Source organism: Oncorhynchus mykiss, unplaced genomic scaffold, assembly GCF_013265735.2.
Source record: "Oncorhynchus mykiss isolate Arlee unplaced genomic scaffold, USDA_OmykA_1.1 un_scaffold_341, whole genome shotgun sequence".
NCBI classification, from domain to species: Eukaryota; Metazoa; Chordata; class Actinopteri; order Salmoniformes; family Salmonidae; genus Oncorhynchus; species Oncorhynchus mykiss.
The window spans coordinates 23,898-44,180 of NW_023493789.1; the positions used below are offsets into that span (position 1 = coordinate 23,898).

At 44.6% G+C, this 20,283-nt stretch overlaps 1 protein-coding gene across 2 annotated transcripts; it reads right to left on the reverse strand.

The window, feature by feature from the left end:
• Nucleotides 1-512: 512 nt before the first annotated feature.
• On the reverse strand, nucleotides 513-18,388 carry LOC118951918 (alpha-2-macroglobulin-like). Of its 2 annotated transcripts, none has more exons than XM_036973865.1 (37): nucleotides 18,287-18,388; nucleotides 17,175-17,262; nucleotides 16,811-16,991; nucleotides 15,086-15,242; nucleotides 14,497-14,549; nucleotides 14,146-14,166; nucleotides 13,720-13,885; nucleotides 13,547-13,631; nucleotides 12,590-12,740; nucleotides 12,368-12,488; nucleotides 11,812-11,921; nucleotides 11,529-11,702; nucleotides 10,510-10,743; nucleotides 9,650-9,716; nucleotides 9,430-9,575; nucleotides 9,146-9,295; nucleotides 8,652-8,804; nucleotides 8,422-8,509; nucleotides 8,103-8,253; nucleotides 7,610-7,835; nucleotides 7,399-7,525; nucleotides 7,180-7,301; nucleotides 7,034-7,085; nucleotides 6,873-6,956; nucleotides 6,588-6,764; nucleotides 6,024-6,099; nucleotides 5,694-5,850; nucleotides 5,518-5,592; nucleotides 2,788-2,950; nucleotides 2,325-2,515; nucleotides 1,853-2,068; nucleotides 1,586-1,710; nucleotides 1,305-1,395; nucleotides 1,130-1,198; nucleotides 912-1,017; nucleotides 750-803; nucleotides 513-616 (listed from the first exon to the last, which is right to left on the reverse strand). In XM_036973865.1, the coding sequence occupies exons 2-36, from the start codon at nucleotides 17,258-17,260 to the stop codon at nucleotides 763-765; spliced, it is 4,392 nt and encodes a 1,463-aa protein (XP_036829760.1). In that variant the 5' UTR covers nucleotides 17,261-17,262; nucleotides 18,287-18,388; the 3' UTR covers nucleotides 513-616; nucleotides 750-762. The 2 variants fall into 2 exon arrangements, with proteins under 2 accessions (XP_036829760.1, XP_036829761.1); XM_036973866.1 differs by having other exon boundaries at nucleotides 517-616; nucleotides 9,430-9,572.
• Nucleotides 18,389-20,283: the final 1,895 nt, after the last annotated feature.

Genomic DNA, 20,283 nt, shown 5'->3' on the forward strand with positions numbered 1-20,283 from the left:
TTTTCTTTCCCATTGTCAGGCCATAAACACGGCTTTTCAACGACTGTTTTCACAGCATGTTTGCATACGTTTCTTTCATAGAATTTAGTGAGTCGTTGTCAGTAGGGCTCTAGAGTATCTGTTGGGTCGTCAATTGTTCAGTTAATCTCATTGATTTGTGAGGTGTTTACCACCACATCTTGCCCTGCCCACACCATTCATCAGGAGATCACAGTAAGACGTTAATGTCATTTAGTGGTAATATGTCCTGACCCATTCCCTGATGAGAACTAAAAGAACAGGGCCTTCATAAATACAGGGGTCCATGTCCCAGACTGAGGAACAGAAGAGATGAGAACCCAACATCTACAACTTTGTACAGTTGGCGACCCTGATTAACAGCACAGATGGAAACTACACCTCCAGAGAGCTGCTCTGTTTACTGGACCCAATCACATTGCTTAATGTACCCCAGGATGAACACCACTGCCTCAATATTCACCTCACTGCTCAGAGACAACAGGCTCCAGAAAAGGGTTTTAATGAAACACTTTATTTCCAGATCCATAGTTTTACTTCAGCACTTGAAAGACGTCTCAAGGGTTGCAGGTGTGACATCAACGTCATCTTCTTCCATCTGTCGAGGAGCAAAGACATTTAATGAATCCTTTAGCAAACTGACCAACATTTAGATTAAAGGAAGACTGGCTCCCTAAATCATGTATAGTACACAATTCATCACCAATAACTCCAGATTTCAAGTAGCTCACCAGCTTGGAACCCCTAGTTGCAAGGGAAGACGTATTCTGTCTCAGCCTTGTCACCTGTAACCGTAAGACAGCTTCGTCTCAGTAAATGAAAACAACTTGACCAAATGTTCCTCAGAAGAGGGTAAAAATAACGTTTTGGGGAGGGTTAGTAGAGTAACTTACTTGGCTGGTAGTAGTCATAGATCTTGACCACTGCTGGCTTTAGATTCTGTACTGGGAACTCCTGTATGATGTCCAGGGTGATGTGGAAAGGAAGTAGTGATGTCAGCTGTTGGGAGAAAAACAAACAAACGGGTCATTAAATGATCAAAGCAGAAGTTACTGTACATCAAAATATATTATGTTTAAATGAAGCGCCATGTGAATGGTTTTCACCTCACCTCTGTCAAGTACATTAACACATGGTCATCTTTGATATCAACACGATCCACTTGACTTGAACCCCGCAGCTGTGAAGACAAGTCATTGATATTGCATGAACAAAGAACCGTCATCCTTAAACAAAGGGACACAGACGAGGCAAGACCTCCATGGATAAAGGTCCCAACAACTCACCCTCCCCAAAGAGTCTGGATCTGGAGAAAACCCAGAGAGCATTTTCAAATCCACTATAATCATATTGGTGGTGAGCTCCTTTCCATGATATCTGAGAAAGATGATTGACAGCTGATTTTTTTATCCATAAAGACCAGATAAGCATTCTGACTGATCCAAGCCGAGGTACCAACTAGAAGGTCAATATACACAGGTATAACAAAACTAATTCATTTGGGTCAAACCCATTCTGCAGGTCACACATTTACTAGAATTCATACAAATATGTCCTTCATTCTGACCGAGACTGGAGCTTCAGCGTGACTCTGGGTCTCAAAGACTTCCTGTTGCAGTCCACCTCTGGAGTCACCTGGATACTGAGCGTTGTTCTTCTGGTAGGACTAGGGACGTTGTAGCGGAGCACCACCTGGGATAGAGAAGAGGAAGTCAGGGAAACCATCCTGTCCGAATACAAACATTTTATGAGCCAGAAGAAACAGCTTCCCTGTACTGTGTATTAAAGGGCATCTTGCGCCACAGGACTGGAGGAGAGATGTGTTTTCACTGACCTGCACTGAGGCACAAGCACTGCCCTGCACTTCAACGCTGTACTTCCCTTCTGTGTCCTGCAGCGCCCTCTCCTGGTACAGAAGCTTGTTGTTTTGGTTCACATGGAAGAGGCACCGGTCCCCACTGGGAGACCTGACCGTCACTGTGCTGGCTCCTCCTCTACTGAACACCCTGGTGGAGTAGAGAGCCAGGGCCTGGAGGGCCACCACCGTGTCCTAGACATGCACACCACAGGACAATCAGTTCAAAATGAAAAGAGACCATTTTAAAAGGGTTGAATATTTCTCACATTGAACAGTTGCTAAAGTGACTAAATCCCAATTCCAGCCATTACGATGATGGTTTCTAGGCTCTATCAGTGGAAGGGAGCCTCACCAGGTTGGACATGAAGAACACATGCCCTGTGGTCTGATACGAGTCAATGTTTGTACTAGTGCACCATTTCAGACCACTGGTGTTTAGAAAGTATACCTGGGTGGAAGAGAAGCCTCCGTAGGCGTTCTGCTGCCTCACCAGCCACCTGACGATGCGGGAGGCGTAGCCCAGGTCAGAGGTCGACCGAGAAGAGGCACTGAGGGACGCCAGCAGAACGTAGGAGCTGATCTCCACCTCCAGGGAGGGCGAGGTCTCAGAGGAGGACTGGGACCAGTGCAGGAGACCCCCTGAGGGTTGAGGAGCACACACCAGAATAAGGACTAGCTTATTCATCCTAATACAGACTACACAATACAAAGTTCTGACCTCCCCAATTCATGTCCAAAACATTTTTTAGGAGCAAGAGTTTTTTTTTTCTTCTTAACAATAATTTAAAATTAATCATTTTATTGGGCCTCTCTGGAGTGCCAGATGGTCTGAGGGTTTGCACTTTTAGGAGTACTCCATTATCCAGGCATGCTCAATCAAGGCAAGACAGCGCTACCAGGATATAGCTCACCCTCTTGAAATGAGATGGTGTCGAGGTGCTGCAGAAGCCGGGCCCGTGTCTCCATGTCACCTGCCAGGGTGAAGGTGTAGGCCAGCAGAGCAGTAGCGTAGGTGTTGGACAAATCACTGGTGGAGTTCTTCAGGCAAGACAAGCTGTGGTCCACAACATGATCCTAGAGCACAGAATGACAGCAGCACATTAAAAGCCAGCCTGGTCCCAGATCAGTTTGGACTGGGTTCCATTCAACTTGCTGTTCTGGGGCCTCAGGCAGTTCAAATTGTTGATTAGGGAACACTTTTTGCTGAGGAACGGGATTGTTTTTCCTTGTACATTTTATTACGTTGCATTTGTAAAGGGTATAATTTCTGTACATGCAGAGGTCCCCTGCTAAAGAGGCATGGCACTCTAAAAATAAACACCAACATATCTGGGACCAGACTACAGCACATTTCCTTTCTCACTTTACAGAAGCATACAGAGCCTAATATCAGTAGTAACATACCTTAAGGGAACATTTTGACATTCGCCATGTGGTTAGTGAGAGTCCATATTGCAAATATACGGTCCCTTAATAGACGTCCGAAAACGTTTGTAAAATTCACGGACGGCGTCGGGCCGTGCGGCTGGGCCGGATCTACCGGGAAGTCAAACGAACTCAGACATTCGGTTTCCGTTTTATAAAATGTGTCATTTTTCCACTGTCCCGGTAAATCCCACAAGAGGGCATAAGCAATCATATTGCAAATGTACAAAACATCACGACGTGGCCTTCTCCTAAACTGAAAATATTTCGAAGCCAAAACTTGGTGAGCGTAGGTTTGGCATGATGGGCAGTTGGCCCCGAACAAGATGGCGTCTAGGCCTCAACGGTTGAGTTATGGCCATTTTTCTGGGAAAAAAGGTCCAAAATGAAAATAGAGCAATAATTTTTCCGCTTCACGTCAAAGTCAAGGAGCCTCTGGTGTCAATTAAAAAAAAGAACCAGCCATTTATCCATCGTCATTTAAGAGAAATCGTACATTTTTTTTTTTAAACAGTTACAGATCCAGTTGCAGGGTGTTCATGCGAATCTTTTTACAGTGTGCTGCGGAGCTCTGCGAGATTTGTGATTTTCTGAAATAACACTCACTAAACCCTCCGTAAATAACTCAGTTCTTAACATAAAGACTTTTTTTTAAAAACTCAGGATTCTGTAAAGGCATACCCCTATCAGGATAGGAGTTTATTTATAGCTTCCTCTGCCAACCGGACGTGCCTTAAATGGTGTCATAGTGGCTGTTTTGAAGGGTTAAAATGGTCAGATCTGTCCAAAACTTCATGTGTGATTAGGCAACCCCCATGAACTGTAAATCAGTCATGATTCCCATAAAATCATTCACACAGCTTGGCAGGAGGGACCCATTGGGGTGCGTAGAGACAGACAGTGCCTGCATTAGTTAACCTTGTTGGAACTTTTAAAGAACCGTCAGACCTAGAGTTCCGAAACCTGTTCTAGACCTCAGGTCGATAGAGCCACGTAACTCAGCACGCAATAGAAGGTTCTCGGAGCGAGAAACAGCCTCGTACATTTGCAATGACTTCAATTCATTTTGACCATCACGAAAATGACAACATTTAGAAATGTCCCAGAGTCGCAAGACTAGGTGCATTGCGACCGCCTCGGCCCATATAGACGGACCCCAACGTTTTGGTCCGATAGCTCACTCAAGGACCCCGTAGCAAGGCATGGAAAAAAGTGCATTTTCAGCACCAATTAGGGTCTTGCTCGGGCACCAAATGACCTAGCGAGCCAAAACTTGGGATTCGGGGTTGCCTCAGCTAGGCCTACACAACATCAGAACTGGACCCGCAGCTGGAACGTAACTACGTTTTTATTATGGTTTGAATAGAAGGTGTTGTGAATTTTGGGCCAGCTCTGTGGCTACTAAACGAGTTGGAAAAAGTGGGTTTGGTGTCAGAATGATATCTAATTGACAGTGACTTGCTGGTGACTATTGTCCATTTGCAATATGTTTAAACAGTGAGGTACCAGAATCACTGCCCAGCCATCCCGAGTTCATCATGCCAGTCAATTTCACATTCCTGCAGGATTTGAGCATGTCAAATTTCTTATGGCATTTGGCCCCCAAAAAAGTTACTTTTGACTATGAAATCACATTGCAAATGGACAAAACATATGCCTTATGCACAAGTAAAAAATATATATATTTTTTTTAAATGGCTAAAGTATGTTGATGAAGTTCTTATACATGTGTAATTGACACAAATCAAAAGAATTTCGAAAAACGGTCCAGAAAGCACTTTAAGGGGTTGCTAGGTTTTAGAATTTCTCACTTTTTCAAAATGTTGCTTTTTGATGTTGACTTGTTGCATTTGCAATATGAAAAACCACAGTGGAGCGCGCTCGCCACCTGTTGGATTTTCAAAGTGTTACACCTGGCATTTGCCATTTGCAATCAACTTTGAACGAAACGCCAAATTGAGTGGTATTAGACACCGTGTATATGGTTTGTCCATGCCAATGACTTCCCATTCATTTTTGTCCATTTCAGGGGGGTGTTCCCTTACAGATCTAAGCCCATTCTTTGTTATTTCATAGGCTACTGGCAGAGAAATGACTTCACTACGTCGTAGAAGCTGTAAATGACAGTTGATGCGAGACAGATTTCATACAGGAGGCTGAATGAGTTGCCTGTAATGACGGTGTGAGAAATGGTTCCATGGAGTGAAGCTACTTACCGTCACGGACATGTTGAGCTCCAGCATTGAAGCAGTGATGTAAGCCGTCAGTGTGACTTCATCCGTCACTCCACCCTAGAAAACAATGTCAAGACACCAACTGTATCTAGCCTGTTGAAATCAAACTACGGCCGGTCTGACGAAACAGACAACCAGTTTATTAGCAATATAAATACCTTAATTCTGTTGTTCAAGAGCTTCCCTAAAGTTCTGAAACAGCCACGTTGGCCTTGTTGACGTTCCAACCAAGTCTTGGATTGCTCCATCGTTGCCGGGTCAACATAGATGAAAGACTGGGCTTTGCCAAAGGATCTCAAGACAAAAGCAGTCAGCCTGAAGAAAGAAGTGGATTCATTTAAAAGCCCTAACATCGTATCGTCAAGCTCCAAGTCATGACATCACACGCGTCAGCTGTCCTATCCAGCGTCTCCATGCCAGAGATGCCATTTGATTGGTCAATACGTCATTGAAACTACCAGTAGGTGAAAAACAAGCCAAGTACTCACCAGGTGTTCCCCAAGCCTTGTCCAAACGTGCTGTACGCACCATCAGCATTCTTGTAGTTCAGCTGCCGTTGGTAACCTGCCGGTGGGTTTTTATCATCAACGGTGACCAAGCGCTTGTTCTATTCCCAGAGTTGTGCCCCAAACGGCTCCTTATATCTCAGGGCTCTCCAACCCTGTTCACGGAGAGCTACCCTCCAACCAAGTTGTAATTAACCCCCATTCAACCAGCTAATTATTAGAAGGGGAGCGAGATTAGGGTTGGAGTGAAAACCTACATACAGGACAGTAACAAGGTTGGAGAGTCCTGCCCTATGTAAGGAATAGGGTGCTATGAGACAGTGTCAATATTCTACCATCAAATGACTTCAGTAGAAAACCATGTGTTGGGTCAGTGATGTTAAAACATTGAGATCATCTGTCATGCAGCTCCGCTGTTACCATGACAGCAGGGTACACCGTGGAGAAACACTTTAAAATAGAAAACGAAATCCTCTAATTGGACAAATCCAGCCCGGTTTGTGGATTTGGCATCTAATCAAGACAGATTTGAAGGGACTCTCCTACCACTAGTGAGGAACTTGGTGGCCTTTTCTAGGATGGCTGGCGTGAGCTGCTCTGTGTTCCTCAGGTACTCCAGGATGTAGATATTGGGGGAGAGCAGGGCCATATTCTGCTCCCCACACCCATACGGCATCTGCAACAGTCCATCCAGGTTGTTGAGGGCCCGACCCAGGATGTCCCCTACAGAGAAACAAGGGACTTCTGTTACAGACTGTCCTCTTCTGCAAACAGCAGCATCGTCACTGGAGAAGGTTCGTCTTCCCACCACTACACAATGGTTTATTTTACCTAAAACCGAGAGGGAAATCCTAGCAGAGCCATCCACCACATTCTGGGGAAGTTGCAGTTCCACCTCCTCCGTCAGAGCTTCTCCTGTGGACACAAAGAGGAGCTGAATGAAGATGATCACGTCAACCACCGTGAACATTCAACGTTGATTCATTACTGACCAGTAGGACACAGCAACCAGTTGTAGGTGTGGCTCTTCTCTGTTCCCTCAGCCTGGAGGAGGAGAGGGATTCATTTCAGAGGCAGTTCCACTAGACAGTATCTGTGCTACCTAACGTTAGTTCTCCCACAGCGGTAGACTACATACCTTCACCAGCAGGCTCCGTGTGACTGTGTCAACGCGTCCTCTCTCCGGTACGTTCACAACCCCGTTGTCACACGCAGTCTGGGACCGGACAGCCGCCGCACTAACAGACACGTTCAAAACCCCTACACAGTACAGCGCAGGTTACACAACATCCAATACGGTGACAGTACACAACTCAGGTTGACATCCATTCTGCCGTTTGAACAGATGAAGACTAACCCAGGACAGAGGGGGCCAGTGTCCAACTGAAGGTCTTTCGTCCATTGGCACACAAGCACGAGGAGTCCTGGACATCACGCAAGGGTGTGAGAGTGTAGTCTGAGGAAAGAGCTGGAGTCACAGAAACCTGCCAAAGAGGAACACGGGGTAAGATAACGTGGTACGACACAAACAATACAACTCAAGAAACCATCCTGGTGCAGCGTCGTACCATGATGCACTTGGAGAGGTAGTTAAACACAGTGGCCTTCAGCTCAAAGTGCTCTCCCCGGATGACTGAGTAGGGCAGGGTGAGCTCCAGGAAGAAGGGCTGGAAGACCGTGAGCTCCACCAGAGGAGCCAGACCAAAGCCACTGGGGGCCAGGCAGAAGACCTCAGTCTCCCAGGTGGTGATGGTGTCTGGGACTGTCAGGGGGACATCTAAAGATCCAGACTCCCTGGAATACAGAGGTCAGAGTTCAAACAGAAAGCCACCACGTGTCTAATAGAGAAAGACTAATTTCAACACAGTTTGTTGTTACAAATGCATTTAAGCTTTATCTAACCAGGGACACCCATTGAGGTCAAAGGGTATTTCCTAAGAGGAAGCTGACCTACAGTTTACAGAGGTTCAGGTTCCTAATCTACACCACTACTGTTTGGATACGAGGCAAGAGCTAAGAGGGCTTTCACCAGAGGTCGGCCTCACTCTGCAGAGCACTTACCCAACTTCCACAAGGTCCCAAATCCATGTCTCAGGGAAGAATGTACGGACCGTCTGTATGGGTGGCGGAGGTGGAGCGGCAAGTCCACCAGCCACAGCCATTTCAAGTCTAGGACCTGCTGATCCAGGCCTAGCCATTAGGCTGTAAGCTACTACCAACACAAAATATGGCCATTAGTGTCAAGTTAAAAATAGACTGAATGCTGGGCTCAGTGTTTAGACCAGTTTAACCAGGCTTTGTTATTCTAGCAAAAGGTCATCCATAACCCAAGATTCATTAGACTTGGCAATGAGAATAAGGGTTGGTAAGGACATCTCACCATAGGAGCGATAGTACTGGTTCCCCTGGTAACTGAGGCAGGAACGTACTCTTATATCCAGGTTAGTCGCTAGCTTCAATCCCAGTGTCTAGAAATAGCAGAACCAATTTAGTAATAAGTCAGTTTGTCATTCTATTCATTTTAACACATTGTAACAGTATGGTGACTGATTCTTCCCAGAAAGAACAAAAAGAGGCTTCAAGTTGAGAAAACAGGGCAGAAATATTTACCTGAAAAACTGCATAAGGATCATTTGTCTGCTCAGACGGTCCATATGGGTGTGGTATTATGGATCTCCTTGGTCTAACGCGTAAACATGCTACTGGATCTTCAAGCTCGTAGGGAACATAGGTCGTCTCCTTGACCGGTAGCAAATTAAATATCTGGAAAGGGACAACAGGGAGGTGTGAAATGACCTTGTTCATTGGGGACCAAACAGAACAGACTGAAATGACTACTTGGGGAAACACTCCATTTTGTTGTCCGTTGCTAAACGTTTAGAAAGTTGTCCCATCAACAAGGAGGTGCTTTCCAGTTACTGAGAGGCAATAGAAAGTGGGCCTCAAGCCAGAGAATGAGTCCCATCACATTTGATAAAAGCTCCCAACAGTGAACAGATCCACTCCATGTCTGCTGTGGTCACTGGTTGTATTCCCAGCACCACCAAAACAGTAGGTATGTGGTAGGTGGTACCACTGTTGTTCACTTCAGTGAGCTGTGTTACCTTGTCAGCATCCAGCCTCTTCCCTGGCTCCATGATGCCAACACTCTGGTCAACAGCACCGAGGCCACAGAGGGAACCGGGCCGGGCCGAGAGATGCAGGGTGTTCTCCTCCCCTGGGACAGCGTTGGAGGGTGAGAACTCCACCAACACCTGGCAGACACAGATACCATTACTCCAGGTATGATTACAGTCTGCATGGAAATACTGGACACCTTTCATAAAATGACAACAATGTTTGTGATGTACAGTCACTGGGGATATGCCAGACTCCTCCACACACACACCTTGTTCCTGAAGCATTTCTCAGTGGGGAAGTTCATGCTGTGGGCGATGACAGTCTCACTGGGTAGCATACTGTACACCAGGAGCTGAACCACCGGCGCCATCTCTGGGACCACTGCCAACGTCAAGGTGACGTCACCCTCGGCTACTGCAACGCAAAGAGCAGGTCACTCATTAAGCACCTTCCAGAACGTTCAGAATCACTTCATGAAACTCACTCACCAGGACTGTCCTGCTGCACAGTAACATTGATGTGTCCATGCTGAACTATGACCCCTCTGGACAAGGCCTGGAGGGAAAGGAAACAGTTCTCAGCAACAGAGTGGAGACGTTTGTCACGAACCGGCTCAAAGCCCGTAACAAAGGGAGACAACGTGGAGATAAGGAGTAACAAAATATATATTTATTAACTAAAGCAACTAAGGAAAATATACAATGATGTGTGTAATCAGTAATCAGTATTGTAAGTGAGTTTTGCGTGCTTGAATGTGATAATGCAGGGTGTTGAAAGGTGCCAAAGCAAACAAACAAACGGCCACCAAGAACCACAACACAATCTACAAAGGTGTCTGCATGGAGAGAGTCTCTTCCGTGAATGTGGAAGAGGTCTATTTATCCTGGGAGACACCTGGCCCAGGTGTTTCCCATGAAGCTGACGACCCTCCCAACTCCGCCCACCGGCATCCTAATAAGGAAACAAGAACAAAGACCGAATACAGCAGACAGAGTGGGAGGGTCGTCACACGTTGCAACCTGGACTCATGGGGTAAACGTAACACGGTTAACAAATCCAGGACTCCCATTAGTAGGATACGTTAGCACCTATTCATTTGTGGATGCCCATCATCCATTTCATATAGGCTAAATTTTTTGTTTATACATTACAAATTCCAATTTGTAACACGAGCAAGGTTGGGTTACAGTGGTTGATTAGGAGTATTGGTGTAGTTTAGGAACATCCTTCCTTTGAAAGTGTCTTGGGAAATGTCTGACATGATCCTGGTCAAAAGGAGTGCAAATAGGAAATATGGTGCTGTTTGAGAGGCACCATGGGTTTGCAGGTTGTTCCTGGTTCTACTCACCAGGTAGAGGACAGCCACAGAGCCCTTTGGGACAGTCTCCCCTACGATGGCATAGCGGATGGTGATGGACACCGCCTGCCCACACGCCAGTGGTGTCTCCACCTTCTGAATAGCCAGGGAGCTGGACGGTTTAATGTCAGGGGCAGCGGGCTGGATCAGCGAGAGTAGGTGTTGCCCTCTGTTGAAATAGGGGACCCTGTATCCTGGGTACTCCACTTGTGGGGTGTCGCTCACCTGAAAGGAACAAAAGGAATAGTAACTAAAGGCCCAATCCTAAATCAACCCCTAGAGCCCGTCCTATATACAGTGGGGATCTGAGAGGATGACAGGAAGCAATATGGTAACAGATCCACTTTACTTCCACCTAGCCTGTTAGGGTCATGACCTCTGGGAATCGTTTCCCCAACTGTCCTGGGGACCCCAAGCGGTGCACGTTTTGGTTCCCCCGTCACAGGAATGTCAATTCCTATGTGTTCATTAATTAAATGCACTCCGTTTAAGAATGTGTAAGATTCTTATTTGTATAAAATAGACAGGGACCAGTCTTATCAAAATTAGATGACAGTATTTATTCTCGGAGCTCGCTGCCATGAAACCACCAACAGTTTATATACAAAATATGACATCATAGGTTATAAAATGTCTTTCCTCCTATGACCAGGACAGAACAGGTTCAAAAGTTGATTCCAACCCACTAGCTCGCTCACTCCAGACACTTATCCAGATTCACTTCTGGAATCTTCACCTTCATCCATCACTATTTAGAAGACAGTTCCAGATAATGGAGAACTGTACCTTATCTAAACATCCCAGAGCTAAGTTGAGTCGGTTCAACCATAGGTTAACAACCCTTTTTGCCTGCTTAAAGACCCACAATCCCTTCCTTATGAATTAACATTATTAATCAGATATAATAAAGTTTAATTAGTTATAGTTCTATTTAAGATGTAGATATTGTATAGGCCCAGAGACTGGCATCGATTATAAAGTCTCTCAAACCTGGAAGGAATCATACTTACTACGAGGTTAATATTCTCTTTGGGCAGACTGGTTGTGTTAACGGAGAACCTGGCAATACCACGACTGTCCGTGGTTAGGTTCTGTAGTCGTAGATATGAGGACCAGCCTTTCTCCTCGAACAGGTAGACTAACATGTCAGAGATGGGTGTGTTGTTAAATCGAACAGCATTTATCTGAAGAAAAGGGGGGGTTGTACGAATGAAGTGACACCACATACTGGTAGTTCAGGAAGCAGGACAAACCAAGCATCCACAATGCAACAGGAACAACATTTGGACTGACCTTGCCTTCGATAATTGATCCATGCTCATAGATTTGGGGCGTGTCAACAAATGTGAATTCTCCAATCACATAGGAGAGCTCTACATTTCTCTCCTCTGACAGTGTAATACCTGTCAAATGAAAACAAATATGGTATATTTCACAACGCAGAAAGTGAATTGCAGTGCAGCTTCCACAGAACATTAAAACAGCATTATATAAAACCCTGCTGCAGCACCAACGGACAAAAAGCTCTTTCTTACCAACCTTGAGCCAACGCAGAGTAACCCAAACTCAGTTCTGGGACCCCCCCCCCCCCCCGGGTGCACCGTGTAGTTTCTTGCCCTGGCACTACAGCTGATTCAAATCACAACTACATTATGAGATGGTTATTCCAGTCAGCTGTGTAGCGCTCGGGCAAAAACCAAAACATGAACCCAGGGGAAACCCCAGGACAGTTAGGGAACCTGATCTAATGAAACAGCCAACAGTTACGTCGCCATCAGCTGAAGTGAAATGAAGGGTTTTGTATTGAGTCAACATGATGCATCTCATAATGATTGTGATGAGGACTTGCCTGTCCCCTCCTCCTGTACTTCTGCATGGAAACTAAACACGTCTCCCAGCAATTTCTCTCCTGCGTTCTTTGTGAAAAGTGCCATGTTGAAGACATAAGAAGCACAGCCAGTATGGTCCATCTAGGAAAAGCAGGCAGAACCACAAAAACACATTTAAATCCCATTCAAAATGTCATATGTTGGTAAAAACAGCACTACTCGTTTTAGGAAAGCAGACAGACCTCTATTGACTCTTTGTGGCATGGAGGTGTGTAATCAGGAACTCCTTGTGGATTTCGCTCATCAACTGTTATTGGTATCACTGCATTGTCCACCAAAGGTCGGCACAACTTCACCCCTGCTTTACCAGGTACAGGCTGCCCATACGTGTATCTGATTTCAATTCACAACAAGACAAGTGTCAACTTCCTGCATCCAGTTACCATATTAAAAACACAAGACCTAAAGGCTTGAAGTCAGGCGTTGAACACGGTCAATGAATCTGGACCTGTATTCATAGAGCCTCAGAACGGGATCAGTTTTAACTATAGATCATAATGAACGAGGTCACATGTCAAGGCTGGGACCTGATCCTAGAACAGCCATCCTAATCTGAGATGCTTTATGACCGAAGAACCAGCTGGTCACGTAAATGCCACTAACAAATCTCAGGGATCCTAGCAGCAGTTGAAGACTTGAGCAGTAGCACTATAGGTCTTCAATTAGCATGGGCCATTAATGCAGACCACATGCATATTTAAGGACTTCTATATTTAAATAAGTGTATTAGAGTATCCACGAATGCATAACAATTTCCAAGTGTATTATCAAATGAAGCTACAGTACTAGCAGAGGCTGCTGCCTACAGACTTGACATCATTGGAATAGTAGTCACTAATAATGCTTACATACCTTGCATTACTCATCTCATATGTTTATACTGTATTCTATACCTCTGACATTGATCATCTATATCGCTGCACCCTCAACATGAACCAAACACGTGTTGTGACCAATACAATGTTATTTACTTGTATTTTCAAATCCTTCATTTGAAATGTGAAAGTTAATGTAATACTTCTAATAGTAGTTGAACCCAGGTCTGCCTTCGCGTAATGAGATAATTAATGACATGTAGTGGAGTTCCACATCACCTTGTAACTACAGTACATTGCAAATCACCAATAGTGTTTACTCACTCTGCACACACTTTCACTTCATACTCCTCTTGAACAACGCTGATCTTGTCAGTGAGGTTCATGTTGATCTCAAACTTGGGCAAAACTACAGATCGAAAGAACAGCAGTGAACTCCAGAACGTTCCGGGATTGTGATGCAACATCACCGAGCATGAAAGAGAAACTCAACCTACCATACTGTTCTACCTTGAAGTTGTGGTAGATTTTCTCTCCACCAATCCACACTACAATGGTATAGGATCCTACAGGGGCTTCAGAGTTCAGGGGGTGAGAAAGCTGCAGAATGTTGCCACTGGATGTAGTGTTGACCCACTGTCCAATCCGGTTGTGATTAACGTCCTGTTGGTTCATAGGAAGGGGCATGTTCAGCAGGACACAACGTTGTGGAAAGTTCACAACAGTATACAGGACAAGGAGTCAGTTCTATCTGCAACATTCATCTACTGAAGAGGGCCCAGATTACACACACAACACTGATTGGAAGTATTTAGCTAACTTGTACAGTAGGTGGATATGAGGATCTAGCTAGCAGGGGGAGTCATAATGCTGCAGTCTTTACACTGACAGTCAACATAAAGTTACACCAACAAGGATCTTACCTCAAGTTCCACAATGTTGTACTGTGAAGGGTAAAGACAAGAGATGGGGTCATGTTTCATTAAGAACTCCAAAACAGAGCATAGCTGTCTACAGCTACTAGACAGCTGATTGGCTTGGTCACTTAACATACACATCACATGTAGCATTTGCAATTCAATCTCAGGAAAATATGACCCCATACATTCCAATCTGACCTATATGAATGGAAGCCTCATGTCCTGGCTGGTTGATTGCTGTACATAATACCAGACTGCTATGTCCATCACAGTATTGTGACACTTCTGCATCTTGGATTGAAATAGTAGAGACTGAACTAAAATACTATTGTCAAACGTATATTTTCAACTCACCAGCTGATTGACGGGGCTAAAATGGGTATCCAAGGTGACGACTCTAAAAAGCACTGTAAACAGCCAACGACAAGACAAACACAATGAGAATATTAGAAGCATAATTTCAGGCAACTTTCTCAATTCCAAGGATTCCCAGAAATACTGGTTGAGGATTCCCAGCCTGATTCCAGTGTACATATCCTGAGTGAACCCACGGGGATTTACTGCATCTGCATTCCTGAACAACGAGGCTCTTCAGATGTCTACCGTTTCCCCTCTACAATCCTCATAATGCATGCCGTTAGAACAGAGTGGACGGGACCAGACTGGGGAAGAGCTTTGCCAGCAATGATGGGGTTCTTTTCTACACAATTATTGCCTGATGCATTTCAAACAATACTTCCTTCAGATTTCAGTCTGACAGGACTTCATTGTAAAACTGTTATAGCCTCAAATAAACAAAGGGAGCATGGTGGGGTCGTGGATAACTGTTGATGTCAAAATGGGGTCAGGGGCCCAAAAAGGTCAACGCCCCGGAGTAAACCATTACAGAACATTGGCCCGTTTCTTAATAACCAGACTAAAGGTGTACCGGCTCTAACATTACCCGTTTGTCCTGGTTTGTAGATTGGTTTGTCCGTTTGGATGAACGTCATGGGGCTGTAGGGTTTGATCATGACCCTTCTCTCCTCTGTTGATAGAAATGTTTCTCCTCGAACCTCCACCTTAAAGTTCTGCACTTTGTCGCTATTCACACGAGGGGCCTGTCAGGGACGGAAACAGGGCAACACCGGTGAACAAACGGACCGATAACATAGGACATTCAAATGTGGTGCCGTGTGGCCCAGTTGGTAAGAGCCACTAGCCACTTCGAGGTAGAGCGTTTAACTACTGCAGGGATCCCATTATGCATTCAGCCTACTGTAAGTTACAGACAGTGGGGCAAAGAAGTATTTATAGTCAGCCACCAATTGTGCAAGTTCTCCCACTTAAAAAGGAGAGGCCTGTAATTTATCATAGGTACACTTCAACTATGACAGACAAAATGAGAATTTATTTTCTCCAGAAAAATCACATTGTAGGATTTGTAATGTTTGAACTTGTTATCAGTATAAAAGACACCTGTCCACAACCTCAAACTCCACTATGGCCAAGACCAAAGAGCTGTCAAAGGACACCAGAAACAAAATTGTAGACCTGCACCAGGCTGGGAAGACTGAATCTGCAATAGGTAAGCAGCTTGGTTTGAAGAAATCAACTGTGGGAGCAATTATTAGGAAATGGAAGACATACAAGACCACTGATAATCTCCCTCGATCTGGGGCTCCATGCAAGATCTCACTAGAGAGCATTTGGATGATCCAGAAGAAGATTGCGAGAATGTCATCTGACCATATGACACCAAAATATATATTTTTGGTAAAAACTCAACTTGTCATGTTTGGAGGACAAAGAATGCTGAGTTGCATCCAAACCTACTGTGAAGCATGGGGGTGGAAACATCACGCGTTGGGGCTGTTTTTCTGCAAAGGGACCAGGACGACTGATCCGTGTAAAGGAAAGAATGAATGAGGCCATGTATCGTGAGATTGAGTGAAAACCTCCTTCCATCAGCAAGGGCATTGAAGATGAAACGTGGCTGGGTCCTTCAGCATGACAATGATCCCAAACACACCGCCCGGGCAACGAAGGAGTGGCTTCGCAAGAAACATTTCAAGGTCCTGGAGTGGCCTAGCCAGTCTCCAGATCTCAACCCCATAGAAAATCTTGAGGGAGTTGAAAGTCCGTGTTGCCCAGCAACATCACTGCTCTAGAGGAGATCTGCATGGAGGAATGGGCCAAAATACCAGCAACAGTGTCTGAAAACCTTGTGAAGACTTACAGAAAACATTTGACCTCTGTCATTACCAACAAAGGGTATATAACAAAGTATTGAGATAAGTATTTGGTCAACCATAATTTGCAAATAAATGCATTAAAAATCCTACAATGTGATTCTTTCCTCATTTTGTTTGTCATAGTTGAAGTGTACCTATGATGAAAATTACAGGCCTCTCATCTTTTTAAGTGGGAGAACTTGCACAATTGGTGGCTGACTAAATACTTTTTTGCACCACTGTATATAACTTGTCTCAATAGTATATACTAGCATTAAAGCAAAAACTGGTACAAATTGGAGCCCGAATCACAGGAAAGTTCTGGTACGCCACCACTGACATTAACCATAAAATAAGCTGCCATTGCACAAAGAACCTAAGCGATGCATCAAAGCTGAGCAGTACAGTCCACTCTTAATGGAATGGTTCTGGAAGTCCACCAGTGCTGGGCTGACCTGAAACTGGACACAGCGGTGAAACTCTTGGTCAGAACTCTGGTGGAGAAGTCTCTTGTTCTGCCCGTCGGCCATCAGAGATACGGTCATGACCAGGGTCTCGTTGGGCTGCAGAAGGCTGGCACAAAGCTTGGCCTCTGAGCCTGCCTGGATCACTGCAGGAACGGCTACCATGTAAACCCTACAGAGAACACACCCGGCAACAGGAACATCAGTACATCTCTAAACCCAGAGCCAGGTGAAATATACAGGGGGATAAAGATCTGCAGAAAGGGGAGATGAAAAATTGCTCCGACAAGAGAACGTTAAACCGAGACGAGAGAAGCAAGTCTGATCACTAAATTCTAACTGCAGATGGACTTACGGTCTTGGAGTCTCTTGACAGACACAAAGCCAGTGAATGCAGGCAAAGAGGATCCATCTCCAAACCTGAAGCCCAGGAAGAACCATGACTAAAGGAGAAAAATAAACCACCAAGTCTGTTATGACCCAGTATTCCTACTGCACTGTATATAGGTTGTGTGGGATCCAGATTGTCAATTGACTTCACCTATAAAAGGTTAGAACTTCCACAGCAGGTTAGGAGATATAGGTTAAGGGTTGGCTAATAAAATACAATTCTACAGAGAAGCAGGTGAGACCAAAATTGAATTTAAAATTCTTTCCTGGGCACTGCAAACCATGCACTCCATATCAGAAGCATCTACCCACTGACATACCACCAGACAGGGAGAAGCTTCCCCAAACAGGCACCAACCTGGTCTCAGACCATTTCCTACCATTTTGTACGCAAAACCGAAAACCAAGTATGATATATGACATTTTATATGTATTACAGTCGTGGATGTCCATCCATTTCATATGATGTTAAAAACAGACATCTTACAAATTCCAATTTGTTGTGGCCAACATGAACTAGGTAGCTAACATTATCCAGGCTAAACATTAGGAGTAAAGGTGGTTAGCATGTTGGCTAACCTTAACCCTTTTAGCTAAGTAGTTCCAAAGTAGATGAAGTTGCTTATTACCCAAAATGCTATACGTCAGTTTTACTACACCCACCCCTCCACCCTTTTGGTTATTGCCTGAAGTAGCTGTCAGTCTTCTGTAAAAATACCAAACGTAACATCTCATACAGATTCCAGCCTGGCAGATTTACTTTTACTATGTTACGTATAGTCCATGAGACCAGGCTGCAGACACGGGTCGGTAAAAAAGGCTCAATTGCATGTAGGTTAGTGTTTCTTCTAAACCGAGTTACAATATATCGGGCTAGAAACTGGGCGCCAAACACAGATTGCAAAAGTGCGTCTAGCGTGCACGAGGAGAAAGTATTATGTTGCTAAACCCTTTTGGATTGCATTTGGTATAGCCTGTAAAAGACCAGATACAAGTAATTTTTAAAAAAAACTGTTGTTTTTGGGTATATGATTGCAACACAAGTTGCTATAGCACCTGTGCACTAGGCATACTCACCGCAGCGGGTTGTTTGTGGACTCGGTCGAAAGTAAACAACCCCCGTCGGTCATGTCCCTATAAATATCCTTAGTTCCGGACTTTTTTCCCTTCTAATTACTAAGCGCTCGCACCTGCTGGATATTCAGGGAGTTCGATTAGACTGAACGGCCATTTCAAATGCTCGATCATATTGTCAACAAGGCAGCATGTTGATTACCTCAACTAGCCTGTGGACTCGGTACCGGTGCCCCTTGTATATAGCCTCGTTATTGTTATTCTTATTGTGTTACTTTTTATTTTAGTCTACTTGGTCAATATTTTCTACTTCTTGAACTGCACTGTTGGTTAAGGGCTTGTAAGTAAGCATTTCACGGTAAAGTCTACACTTGTATTCGCGCATGTGACAAATAAAATGTGTGACAAAAAAAATTAGATTTGACCTACATCACTTTGTTTTGAGCTGGCTTTGAAAGGGGCACCTGGCTCATGCTCCAGAGGCATCCCAGACACTCCTTCCACCGGGGTAACGCAGGACAGATAATTGAATCCCCTCCTATCACAGCCATTAAACTCTGTAACTGTTTTAAAGTCACCATTGGCCTCATGGTAAAATCCCTGAGCAGTTTCCTTCCTCTTTGGCAACTGAGTTGGGAAGGACGCCTGTATCTTTGTAGTGACTGGGTGTATCGACACACCATCCATAGTGTAATTGATAACTTCACCATGTTGAAAGAGATATTCAATATCTGCTTTTTATTTTAAACCATCTACCAACCCATCTGCTCTACTTTATGAGACATTGGAAAACCTTCCTAGTTTTTGTGGTTGAATCTGTGTTTGAAATTCACTGCTCGACTGAGGGACCTTACAGATAATTCTGTGTGTGGGGTACAGAGATGAGGTAGTCGTTACTGCACATGATGATGATGAGGTAGTCGTTACTGTCTTCTCTCCTACGCCCCCCCCCCCCCCCCCCCCCCCCTCCCTCCAGACCAAGGTGAAGCACCTGAAGCAAACGTCAGTGATGCTCCAGAGGGAGTTTAGAGGTAACATCCTGTCACGAGAATTATGTTCTCAATGTTCATAAACCCAATTCAATGAAGTACTCAGCCTGAAGGCCAGAATTTGTAAGAAACTGGTTGAAATGAATCAGACGGAGGCCCAGCTACGATAGTCAGAAAGTTTATTTACGAGAGCGCTGGTCTGTTGTACAAAACAATTCATTTTATACTGGCTTCTCACTCACACACATTCACACTAACATTAGCACACAATGTTCTCCTACCCAGCTGACAAAGTTTAGGGGAATCCGTGACTTACTCCCCATCCTCCCTCAAGATAGGGAGACCCTGGGAAGTACTCTCGGTGGCCCCGACCAAGGTCGGCACCGAATCTTGCTCAGTCTGTTTTTAAGATACTATAATAGACAACCTACACACACGGATGTATACAATATATCACAAAAGTGAGTACACCCCTCACATTTTTGTAAATATTTGAGTATATGTTTTCATGTGACAACACTGAAGAAATGACACTTTGCTACAATGTAAAGTAGTGAGTGTACAGCTTGTATAACAGTGTACATTTGCTGTCCCCTCAAAATAACTCAACACACAGCCATTAATGTCTAAACAGTGGCAACAAAAGTGAGTGGGCCCAAAGTGTCAATATTTTGTGTGGCCACCATCACCATCAGTACTCACTTATTGGTACCACACACACCATTAGAATAATCTCATTATTCTAATCAATTTCATCATGACTAATCAATTTCATACAATCATATGGTTTCAGGGTGGAATATTCTAATCATTGACATGATCAAATAAATCCCCATTATCACATCCCTAACACAGTGGAGGACCTGGTACGACTACCTGGAGTAGGACCCAAGATGGCTCCCCTGGCACCAGGTCTCTGGCAAAGGTAGGTATGGCTCATTTAGGACTACAAATCCCATATTCTAGTCTGCATGTTGTGATGTGGTCTGATCAGGTGCAGAGTGGTAGTTC

What these genes read in the sequence shown, in the direction of transcription:
- LOC118951918 (XM_036973865.1), bottom strand. Translation starts at nt 17,260, where the DNA reads ATGGTTCTTCCTGGGCTTCAGGTTTGGAGATGGATCCTCTTTGCCTGC. An exon ending in ACTGGCCCCCTCTGTCCTGG is followed by an intron (nt 7,302 to 7,398) that starts GTTAGTCTTCAT and finishes TGTACTGTGTAG; the next exon opens with GGGTTTTGAACGTGTCTGTT. An exon ending in ACGCTGAAGCTCCAGTCTCG is followed by an intron (nt 1,396 to 1,585) that starts GTCAGAATGAAG and finishes CATCTTTCTCAG; the next exon opens with ATATCATGGAAAGGAGCTCA.